Source organism: Borostomias antarcticus (assembly GCF_949987555.1).
Source record: "Borostomias antarcticus genome assembly, chromosome: 15".
Lineage (NCBI taxonomy): Eukaryota > Metazoa > Chordata > Actinopteri > Stomiiformes > Stomiidae > Borostomias > Borostomias antarcticus.
In genome coordinates, this window is record NC_140248.1 from 11,452,194 (window position 1) to 11,464,046 (window position 11,853).

Below are 11,853 nucleotides of genomic sequence, written 5' to 3' on the forward strand. Positions count from 1 at the left end.
GAATGATTTTTCGTATTGCAGGCCATGAGGCTGGATACTGTAGTTCCTGTCTGCCTTGTTCATGAAGGTCACCCTGAGAACGTCCCCGACCTCAGCCCTCAGCACAGGCCCTGGGGACAGGATAGGATGCACACAGTACTATCATACACTGAAATCAGATGCTGACAGGGTCAGACTAGGACACAGAGAGAGAGAATAAGCTGAAAATCTTCTCCATCAATCAACAACATTATTGGTAAGTCGTAAATTAACTCTATGTACAGTAGGCTACACCAGAGATCTCTCGAAACCAGTCAACTACTGAGGCTTCAGTCTGACATGTATCATTGCAAAGACGTACAGCTGCATGATACTGAACCGGATGCGGTGCTTCATCGACCCTCACCTGACGGAGAACTCAAATGGTTTTGGAGAGGAGAGGACCACCATGGCCCAGATCTTGGCCGTAAGGAGTTGAAAAAGAACAGTCTGACTGTGGTAATCACAACATCCTCCTGGACCATCCACCTCTAACAACAACAGGAGGCACTGGTCTGAGGGAAGTCAGTGACTTCAAATACCTGGGCTCATGGGTCAACGAGTCCGAGCAAGACCTTAAAGTGAGGAAGGTGCTGGCATGGAGGGCTCTGAATTGCATGGCCAGGTGGTGGTGGGTTTCAGCGGGTTTTATTTCCATCCTATGATTGGAGCTTTTTAAAATGTAGATTTATTATCTTTATATTCTCTTTATTCTGTTTAATCTTCCATCTTATTTCTCCTGCTTTTGTATTCATTTTATGTATTTTTTAGGTGTCTTTTTAAACACTCTGTGCATGTACAGTAATTTCCGTTGTAAAGCATTTTGAGCTGCATTGTTTTTGTATGAAAGCTGCTATACAAATAAAGTTTTAATAGGACAGACAGCATTACGACAGAGAGACAGCAGACTTGCCCAGTATTCCAAGGTGCAAGGAGTCTGGCGTCTGTGGCATCCTGGTAGAGAAAGTGTCATCTGTGTAGGCTCTGTACACCACCTTCCTGTAGCGCCCCCCAATCCTGCCTTCCGACGTACTAAAAAACACCTCAGATGAACTGGGAGCGTGTGTGTGTGTGTGGGGGGGGGGGGGGGACAAGGCAGAGTGAGAGGGAGGGGTATGAACAGCATGAAACACTGATGAAACACGTCAACAGAATGGCATGTCTTACTAGAGCGAAACAGCAGAAAGGTCAAGTGCTGTACAGTACATAGCACCTAACCCAACCTCTCAATCACTGAGGCCGATCTTGACTGTTCACCTGTCTATACATATTAATGGGAATACATTTACAAAGTAAAGGTATTTTTCCTTTGAACAATCTATTTACCTCCCACTCTCTGTGAGTGATATGTTGTTCATCTTGTCCAATCCGGAAGGGGCGTAGTCCCACTCCACTTGCTCAGCTGACAGGTAGTACTCCCTCACTTGGCCACTAAGTGCGGTTCCTGAGGGCCCGTCCACAGTCCCACAGGACCCCACCTCATACAAGGCCTGCATCCCGGCTGGAACACACACACACACACACACACACACACACACACAGACACAGACACACACACAGTGACACTGCAGGTGGAGCCTAACAACAATCCTAAATGCTAATGGTAAATGGACTGCACTTCCAAAGCGCTTTACAATGGCCTGTCATTCACCCATTCACACACACATTCACACCTTAATGGCGGCAGCTGCCATGCAAGATGCTGTGGTCATTGGACGACCCGCTCTACCTCCTGAGCCACAGTCCTCCCTAGCCCCCCCAGTCCTAACCCTAATGACATCCTGTTCTGTCTTGTTCCTTTGATTATACAACCTGTACTAAACCTCTCTGGGAAACACTTATGAAAGTAGAGTTAATCACTTATGAGAATGCTTACTGGGTAGAAAGAAATCACCCTGGGCTGTGATCTCACTGGAACACATAAGAGGACAAAGGAGACCAATTCAAAGCCACAAGCCAATTCTGCTTCCCTCTCTTGAGCAATCACTGTATGCTGACAGAGGGTGTGTTTCGTGTTTGCATTTTCAAACCTCCTTCCCATTTAGCGGGTCTCTGTTCTGACTTGCTCACTGTAGTCGATACTGTAGATCATACTGTAGATCATGCTTATCTGATCCTAGCCTGGTATGCTCCCAAAGGAGTGAGGAAGGACAGATATGTCCTGATATAAAAGGGATAGTTCAACATTTTAACAATCTTATTTTACTTCACACTAGCTTAGGCTATAATAGATTAATAAAATAAGTTGATATGGAGATTTATCATGTTGCAATGTTTATTATAGATGCTGATGGCTGTCATATTGCGACCCTTGAGTAGTGTGCCGTGCAATGACTAATAATAATAATAATAATAATAATAATAACTAATTATCCCCAGTCAGCAGCTGTGTCCAAACAGAGGTCAACAGGTCGGAGGTTAAAGGTCTGACGTCCTACCCTGCAGGTGGTCGTTGACCTGGCAGCTCAGCAGCCATTTTCCCGTTGCCATAGGAACCATCTCAGCAGTGACAAAGGTGGCTGGGAACAGGCTGAGGGTGTCAACACGGTGACCACGATCCAACAGCGTATTCCCCTGGAAGTAGGCAGAGTGAATGTCCACTTCGTTCCCCATGCCAAACAGGTGCCAGGCCACATCACGGGACTGGCACAGTTTGATGCCGGGCAGGTTACCGAACAGGTAGCCGTTAATGCCTGTCGGGCAGAGCAGGGGAGAGTGGAAGAGAGAGAAAGAGCAGAGAAACACGAATTCAGCCTTAAAATCTGGGCAAGAGCAGCATGATGTCAGTACATTTCAAATTCCAAGTGAATGTTACATGTTACAAACGCAAAACAAGGAAAGGACACAAATCTGGATGACATAATTCACATAGTTCACACCACTGACTATCATCACTGACTGATAGCAGGTAGAGGAGGAGGAGAGAGGAAAGCAAGTGAGGGTGGGTTCTATTTTATGGTAGGTTCTATTTTAATTCCAAATAGAGATTAGGTCAGCAATAAAGTGATGCAAAGCCCTCTGAATCAAGTTCTGTTAAGGTCGGTCATTCTCCTAAACCCAGCGAGTCAACCACACAGACTCAATTTACAGGAGGACTTTACCCACCATGCATCATGTTGGACTCATGGAAGTCTGGGTCAAACCGGTTGACTCCATCTGGGTCAGAACAGAAGGAGCGGATGTTCTCCTCCAGGTACCAGCTACTGTTCTCATCAGTCACAGTGAACATAAGGAACACGTCCTGGTCCACGTCATTGCGTACTGGTTCTGGTTCAGTCTGGTCAGGTCCAGCACTCAGGATTCCTGTTAAAACACAGTGTATTCAACAAACATCTCAATGAAGTTAAGTTCAATTTATTAAAATAAAACGATTGTGTATAGCAGCCGAAAATGTTGAGTCATTATTAATACTGATAGTAAAACAAAGTGGTAAGCTCAAGTTTCTGAATCCCAGCTATATCACCTGCAAGTTGCTGTTACCAAGACGAGGGTAGCTAAATACACGACCTACCTTTCTTGCAGGTGAGCAGAGCCCCTATCAGTCCAGAGGCGATGTCCCGGGGGGGGACCACGTGGGAGTGGTAAACCCAGGTCAGACAGTTGGCGTCCCCCTCCGTAGGGGCATACTCCGGCCGCACCTCCCAGCGGTACGTGTAACTTCCCCCCGGAGGGATGGAGTCATCCTGCTTCAACCTGCTGGATGTCCCATCTGGGTATAGCGCCCCTAGTGGACAAACATATATGTTTTATTTCATAGGATAACCACAGGCAGGCCGGGCGCCTGAAAAGGTCATGATACAGCTGTTCAATTATATTGTTGAAAATGACAGGGAGTGAGTCAGGTGGGAATCGAACCGCTAGCCTTTCATTTGCACCGGGACCCAAACATCTACCACTAAAGAGGAATTCCCAGAGAGCCAGGGGCCATCTAAGCTTTTCAGTCACAGGCAGGGCTGCTCACACTGCCGTTGTTCCAAGGAATGTCTGCTACACTAGGCATGTGTCTTCTTCAAGGAATGTCTTCTTGGCGCTTATCTCCTCCAACCTCCACAGCGCTCCAGAGACAACCAGTGACCTTTGAAATCTTCACGTCACCTGACCCAGCCTGACTTCAAGATACACAAATCATTTAAGTTGCAGATGTTGTAATTAACTTGAGACACACTCAGGGAACTGTACTTGACCAGAGACACACTCAGGAGGCTTGTTGATGTGTACAACAACCCTGGTGTAAAGCCCTTGAAGTGAGACAGAATATTGGTATCCTGGTTGAAACGGAGGAGGAGTGTTAGGAAAGCATGTCAAATGCAAGGGAAGGGTGATGAGTCATCTTGATGAGGAGGAAAGAGAAGTGTTGTGAAGTTACGTAACACAGAGTGGTATAGAGTTCAGAAGCAAGGCAAAGTCTCTCCAACCTGACCTTATTGTAGAGCATATCTGTCATGAGATATGCTGTTGCTGTACAGATATTATGCTGGATGCCATCCAGGCGACAATTCGACAAAGGCAATGTGTTTGCGGGAATAGAGACAGATTAGAACAATTATATGCTGTTACTCAATATTATGCAAGAGGATAGTAAGCTTATTCATATGTGAAAGAGTTATACCCTCCGCGTCCTTCTCGTAGAAGACTCCATGGGGGTGCATGGAGTAGCTCCTGGTGGCAAAGTTTTTCAGATGCACAATTATGACATCGTTGACCTCTGCCCGCAGTGTGGGTCCTAAGAAACCCAGCCAGGCAGGCCTGGGGGCTTCGCTGCTGTATGAGGCGTCCGTGTACTGCCTGTACACTGCCTTTTTATACACACGCCCAATACGATGGGCTCCACTGGCCAGGAACACAGACGCATGCCTGAGAAAGAGGGAGAGAGAGAGAGAGAGAGAGAGAGAGAGAGACAGAGAGACAGAGAGAGAAGGCGGGGAAAGAGAGAGAGTTTTCTTTTCTTTGGCATGCATTTCTCCCTTGCTTCAATAATCAGGTACACAGCCAGAGCTGAAGGAGCTATACACAGTGGAGAGTATGTTTGGGAGGAACTAAAAACATCTTTAAAAAGAGAAGTTGGAACAATGTCATGGGGCCTGAAGGAGAGACATGTTTTGGAGACAATGCAAGGCTGTGAGTTCTACCAAAGAGATTGGGCTATACTGGCTCAATAGGGGGCTGGACAGTCACGTTCAGAGGAACAGGAAGGCAATATTAGGTCAGACATTATCCACAAAAAATAATTAAAAAAATTCACAGTCATCTGAACTAGGCTCTAGGATTTTTTTTGTTACAATAAATCAAGTTTATTGCTTCTCTCACTTTCTGATTAAAATATGCAAGTAGTTCCTTCATGTAAGTAAAATGAACCAGCTCAAAGAGAGATAGAGAGAGAGAGAGAGAGAGAGAGAGAGAGAGAGAGAAGACGAGAGAGAGAATAATATTATCTATGTCAGTGAGGGGGAAAGAGAGATGAGTGGGGATGACAGAGTGAAGGAGAGAGGAGTGGTGGAGGGTTTGGAGGGGTATAAAGGTGAAGTGTTCCCATGTCATGCTTCCTCTCTCCATGTGTGCGGCCTGTTAATTAGAGATTTATACTGTGCAATAGGATTAGTTATTGGATTAATTCTCACATTGAATTGCACACAATCTGCAAATGATAATGCCACTGTTTGCTTTCTTGTAATTGCATGTGAATTATTAGATTAGATTAGATTGCCTTAATGTCCATGTTGAATAACTAATAATATTATGCAACAAGATCTCATTTTACTGTCATTTGGTTTCATTCATTGTCAAACGTTATCTTCTTCATTATGGTAACACAGTTGTTAACACTCTCGTGTCTTCTGTCTTATGGTTTATTGGGATTGTTGTAGGCTACCTGGGCGTTCTGGCATCTTTTTTTATTGAACCACAGCTGAAATGTTTATTTTTCCTTTTATTATAATTGTCACAGGAAAGGTAGCCTACACGACGGCTGTCAAATTTGTTGCAGGATAGCGCCTAGTCTATCTGGACTTTTGGCTTTGGAAATATTCAATTAAGGTTTTGGCTTTAAAGACTATCACCATTGACAATGGTCACCTAAGGACACACATCGCCACAACACAACTGTCATTTAATATTCCTATCTCAGATATGTGTATGTTTAGAGAACATGAGAAACAGCGTTTGAGGCCATTCATTCAACGGCAACAATGGAAGAAGGTTATTACAACTAAAGCAATGTGCGGGTTTGAATGAACTGCATTGTCACAAAACTCACTCATCCTCCGCGATGTTTTTTCCGTTCATAAGATTTTTGCCGCTCGGTGCGTAATCCCAGCGGTCCTCTCTGATGCCAATGTAGTAAACCCTCTCCATGCACTCACTCTCCGCCAGGGCACAGATCCAGAGCAGCAGGGCGGTGAATAAGCTCCTAAACACAGCCATGCCGTCTGCCCTGTCAGATGAGCAGGTCTGGTGTGGTCAGGAGGGTGGGATCTAGATGTATTTGATGTTTAGCGCAGGCCTGTGTTCAGAAAGATAAAAGATCCGTTAACTACCCCCATGCATGTGTGTGTAAACACCGGGGACTAGAGCGCTTATGAGACGCTAGCCTATGGGAAACAGTCATTCTATTCAGCTGTCTGGCACCACTGCTGTGATGACCGAGACCGCGCCCACTCCGGCCTGTGTGACTGGACACAAGAGAGTAGACAACGTTTTACAAATGTTTTTTTGGGGTTGATAAAGGTTGAATGCTCAGATATCATTTGATTTTAACCCTTTAATTTCTCTCTAAAAATGTAGTTAATGTCATATGTTTGTCATAAGGTTCCATGACTTTCACACATGGCATCTGAACATACAAATGTTGAGATTATTATTATTTTATTTTTTTACATTTTGGGTTTTGGGTTTTATTTAATTTATGTAGGCTATTGTACACCCATGGTCTTCCCGGTCAGAAATGATCGGTCATTAGAAATGTGTGTGTGTGTGTGTGTGTGTGTGTGTCATGTGTGAGCGCGTACATATGTGTGTGTGTGTGTGTGTGTGCGCGCGTGCATGCGTGTGTGTGTGTGTGCACATGTATATGTGTATGTGAGAGAGTATGTACACATGTGTGTGTATGCACATGTGTGAGTACTGTGTATTGTATTTGTGAGTCTGTGTGTGCATGTGTATGTGTTGGTGTGTGTGCGCACATGTGTGTCTAAATAGGTGTGAGTGTGTGTGCACATGTGATACTGTATGTGACGTACAGTATAAATGTTTACACACACATGCATGGGGGAAGTTAACAGAACTTTTATCTCTCTGAACACAGGCCTGTGCTAAATATCAAATACATCTAGGTCCCACCCTCCTGACCACACCAGACCTGCTCATCTGACTGTATGGGACATACAGTATCAGTATTGATTGGGAACATGGTATTTTGTGTCACTATCTAATCATTTTCAATGTTTTAAAACAATTGTCCTTGTTAAACATTGAAACTCGGTCATCTGTGAAAATTAGCAAAATATGCCTAATCTAATACAGTATATATACAATATAATGCTCATCGACCACAAGTTGGCATCCCTGGGTGGGCGTGAGGGGTCAATGAGGCCTACAGGCTATGAATAGCAAATGGAAGTTCAAAACTGGTATTCTTCACAAGAACTTGAGTTGATAAAAAGATGAAACATAACATTAGGTGATAATATATATATACTATTATGGATTTATAATCAGCTAGAATGGAGCAGTCCATTTTGACTGGGAAGACAAAGGTAGTTAACAGAAAAAAAAGTCAACAGGTAATTCATATAGTTTATTGTATAAGCTAGACTAAGCATACAGGTGTACAGTAGGCATAATGCCACACCTAAAGTTATAGCCCTACGAACACCAAGCTACTACAACCGACTTTGTCTACTTCAAGCTACAAAGTTAGTTGTGTCACTGTGACACCTTCTGGCCAACTATGCACATTAAAAATGCATTCAAGCTCTTTTACAGGCCTTAGGATAACAACAAAAGTAGCCTAATTCTTTCAAAGAACAATAAACTCCATAATCAAAGAACAGCTGTAAGAATTCTATTAACTCAGAGACCTTTCTTGGATTTGCAGACAGTCGGGGCTCCAGTTTACCTGTCCAGTAGATACAGTAGAGCCACTAAAGGCAATTATTATTTTTCTTTGGCCATCTTCAATAGTTTGTATCTGAATCTATCTGACACAATCCTGTGTGGCTATCTGATGGCCAGTGAGGGAGGAGTGGATGCAGGTTCAAGTGCTCCAGAGGGAAGGACAGGGAGACAGAGATCTCATTGGTAGTATTTAACTAATTTATCTTCTCCATATGCATGTTAAAGAATAATACATACAAACTAAATATATTTGCACCAGCACATCATAGTCTCAGCATAATAATATCCAAACAGAAAAGGAAAAAATATGTTGGGTTACTCATGTCTGGGTATTTGGTGCACACAAAGAAAATAAATAAAATGAAATTAATTTGCCCATAGACTTAGCTGTCACATGACCAATTAGCACCAATATCTCAAGAGTGCACAAATTGTAAAAAAAACACACATATGGACTATTGTATATAGTTGTAAATAACCTTATAGCTTATGATGCTTAATACCAAACCTTTAACGCTGGAGATCATACCGGAGCTGCCTGGGGATGTTTGTACGATCTAAAGAACGAAGGAACTGAGATATTATGGGGCTCAGGTGGTAGAGATAGAACTAGTTGCAGGTGTGCAAGACTAGAGTTACCTGCAGATAAAGGGACAGCACACTAAACATATAAGACATGAAAGCCTTCGCTACACCCATATTGTTTTATATTTTATTTTAAACAAACCGAAAAGGGACATGAAAACTATGTTGAGTTACTCAGGTTTGGGTAGGCCTAGGCCTACTTGACACACAAAGAAAATAAATGAAGAAGCTTAATGCTGGAGATCTTTCTGGAGCTGGCTGTTTGTAGGCTACTGTATCTAAAGAACAAAGGAACATACAGTAGATATTTCAGGGTGCAGGTGGTGGTTAAGCAGGAACTGGTTGCAGGTGTGCGCAGTCTCAGGGTTACCTGCAGTTAGAGGGACAATACACACAAAATAAAAATTAGACATAAAAGCCTTCACTACACCTATATTAATTTAAACTACCGGCTCAAAATCAGCCAGAGGGATTTGATCCTGGATAGAAATGTAGGGTTTTACCATTGGTCCAGTATCACACTGATTCAGGTACAATGTTTTGAACTAACGCTTTGATGATCTTGTTCTCCAAATTAGTTATTGCATAGATCTGAATTAATGTGAGTATTCATATTTCTACCCATTATCAAATAAAATCAAAGTTTATTTGTATAGCGCATTTCATACACAGAGGCAACACAATGCGCTTTACACAGAGAGTGGGGGGGGGGGGGGTCATACAGTTGGTTCCACCCCTACATATTCCAGAGGGAAGCAAAAAAATAGTTTCATCCGGGGTCCAGAATGAGACAATCGTGCAAGCTCCTGGAAAATGTATGTCTATTGGCTAAGAACATTTACAGAGCAATAAACATGGGCTAAATAATTCATAAGAGACATGACTAACAGTAGAGTATACAAATAGTTACAGAGATGTTGCCTACATGGTAGGCCATTATGTGTTACATATCCCTGTAGTCTCTAATAGGATATTTAAGTGAATCATAAAGCACAGTAAGGACTAAGCAGAACAGGCTCATAGAGAATGCCGCAAAGCAGAGGTGGGAGCACTTTCGGGGGTTAATATCCTACATCCTATCAAAGCTACCAAAATAGAATCTGCGAACATGAACTGGCCGTAGACTAATGGAAATCAGCATTCAACTTTGCCCTGCCAGACGTGGAACTAGCCTTAGCTGTGTGTGTGTTCTCATCATAGCCCCTGATATTTTTCAAAGAGAGCTATATGGCCATCTAATGGCGAGTATGGAAACTGCTCAAAAGTAGACAATATAGAAAAAATATGGGGAAATAATTACATTATTCATTTAGCTGACACTTTTGTCCAAAGCGACTTACGATAATTGCATTTAACATCGGAAAAGCCAATGTACTACTACTTGCCAGAACTCATAAGTGCATTTCCTTTCCAAAACAAGTGACTAAGAGCATAATCTAGTGCTGAAGTGCAAGAATAACAATCTAAAAATACAATTGGTGCTTAAGAGGGAGGATTGTGGTAGTACTTCTTGAAAAGGTGAGTTTTGAGCCTGCGGCGAAAGATGGGCAGCGACTCTGCTGTCCTGATGTCAGTGGGCAGTTCATTCCACCACTGTGAGCCCAGGACAGAGAAGAGCTGTGACCATGTTGTTAAACTGCAGGGGCCTCGGAGTGACGGGGCAACCAATTTCCCCGAGGTAGCAGTGTTGTGGTCAGGAGGGGGTGTACAGTGCATCCGGAAAGTGTTCATATCCCTTCACTTTTTGTTACAGCCTTATTTCAAAATTGAATTCATTTTTTCCTCAAAGTTATAGACACAATAACCCATAATGATAAAGTGAAAAAAGTTTTATATTTCAAATTTATTAAAATTAAAACTCAAAAATTGTATGTGCATATGTATTCATACCCTTTACTCAATACTTTGTTGAAGCACCTTTGCCAGCAATTACAGCCTCAAGTCTTCTTGAGTCTGATGCTACAAGCTTGGCACACCTTTTTCTGGGCATTCTCTCCTTCTTTGCAGATCCTCTCAAGTTCCACCAGGCTAGATGGGTAACATCGGTGCACAGCCATTTTTAGATCTCTCCAGAGATGTTCAATCAGGTTCAAATGGCTGGGCCACTCAAGGAAATTCACAGACTCGTTCCGAAGTCACTCCTTTATTATCTTGGCTGTGTGCTTAGGGTAGTTGTCCTGTTGGAAGGTGAACCTTCACCCCAGTCTGAGGTCCAGGGCGCTCTGGAGCAGGTTTTCATCAAGGATCTCTCTGTAAATTGCTGCATTCATCTTTCCCTCGATCCTGACTAGTCTCCCAGTTCCTGCCGCTGAAAAGCAAACCCCACAGCATGATGCTGCCACCATCACGCTTCACTGTAGGGATGCTATTGGCTAGGTGATGAGTGGTGCCTGGTTTTCTCCAGACATGATGCTTGGCGTTCAAACCGAAGTTCAATCTTGGGTTCATCAGACCAGAGAATCTTGTTTCTCCTGGTCTGAGTCCTTTAGGTGCCTTTTGGCAAACTCCAAGTGGGCTGTCACGTGCTTTTTACTCAGGAGTTGCTTCCATCTGGCCACTCTACCATAAATGCCTGATTGGTGGAGTGCTACAAAGATGGGTGTCCTTCTGGAAGGTTCTCCCATCTCCACAGACAAAACACTGGAGCTGTCAGAGTAACCATCGGGTTCTTGGGTCACCTCCCTGAACAAGGCCCTTCTCTCCCAATTGCTCAGGTTTGGCCAGACGGCCAGTTGTTCCAAACTTCTTCCATGTACGAATGATAGAGACCTTCGTATTTGTTGGGACTTTCAATGCTGCAGAAATGGTTTGGTACCCTTCTCCAGATCTATGGCTCAATACAATCCTGTCTCGGAGGCCTACAGGCAATTCCTATAACGTCATGGCTTTGCTTATGCTCTGACATGCACTGCCAACTGGGGGACTTATATAGACAGGTGCATGCCTTTCCAAATCATGTCCAATCAATTGAATTTACCACAGGTGGACTCCAAGTTGTAGAAACACCTCAAGGCTGATCAATGGAAACAGGATACACCTGAGCTCAATTTTGAGTGTCATAGCAAAGCGAGTAGCCTACTCGTATGTGATATGTTTTTATTTTTTATTTTAATTTGCACAAAAAATCGAAACCTTTTT

General features: G+C 43.3%; 1 protein-coding gene across 1 annotated transcript in view; it reads right to left on the reverse strand.

The window, feature by feature from the left end:
• The window catches only part of LOC311318797 (ferroxidase HEPHL1-like), a gene marked incomplete at both ends in the record, with an annotated part of 13,050 nt that extends 6,612 nt beyond the window's left edge, over nucleotides 1-6,438 (reverse strand). Inside the window, 8 exons of the mRNA XM_084450227.1 lie at nucleotides 1-110; nucleotides 932-1,071; nucleotides 1,345-1,519; nucleotides 2,457-2,711; nucleotides 3,124-3,321; nucleotides 3,530-3,742; nucleotides 4,628-4,872; nucleotides 6,272-6,438. The exon at nucleotides 1-110 is cut by the window's left edge and continues 22 nt beyond it. Coding sequence (XP_084306353.1) covers nucleotides 1-110; nucleotides 932-1,071; nucleotides 1,345-1,519; nucleotides 2,457-2,711; nucleotides 3,124-3,321; nucleotides 3,530-3,742; nucleotides 4,628-4,872; nucleotides 6,272-6,438 — 1,503 coding nt within the window. The remainder of the gene's footprint in view (nucleotides 111-931; nucleotides 1,072-1,344; nucleotides 1,520-2,456; nucleotides 2,712-3,123; nucleotides 3,322-3,529; nucleotides 3,743-4,627; nucleotides 4,873-6,271) is intronic.
• Nucleotides 6,439-11,853: the final 5,415 nt, after the last annotated feature.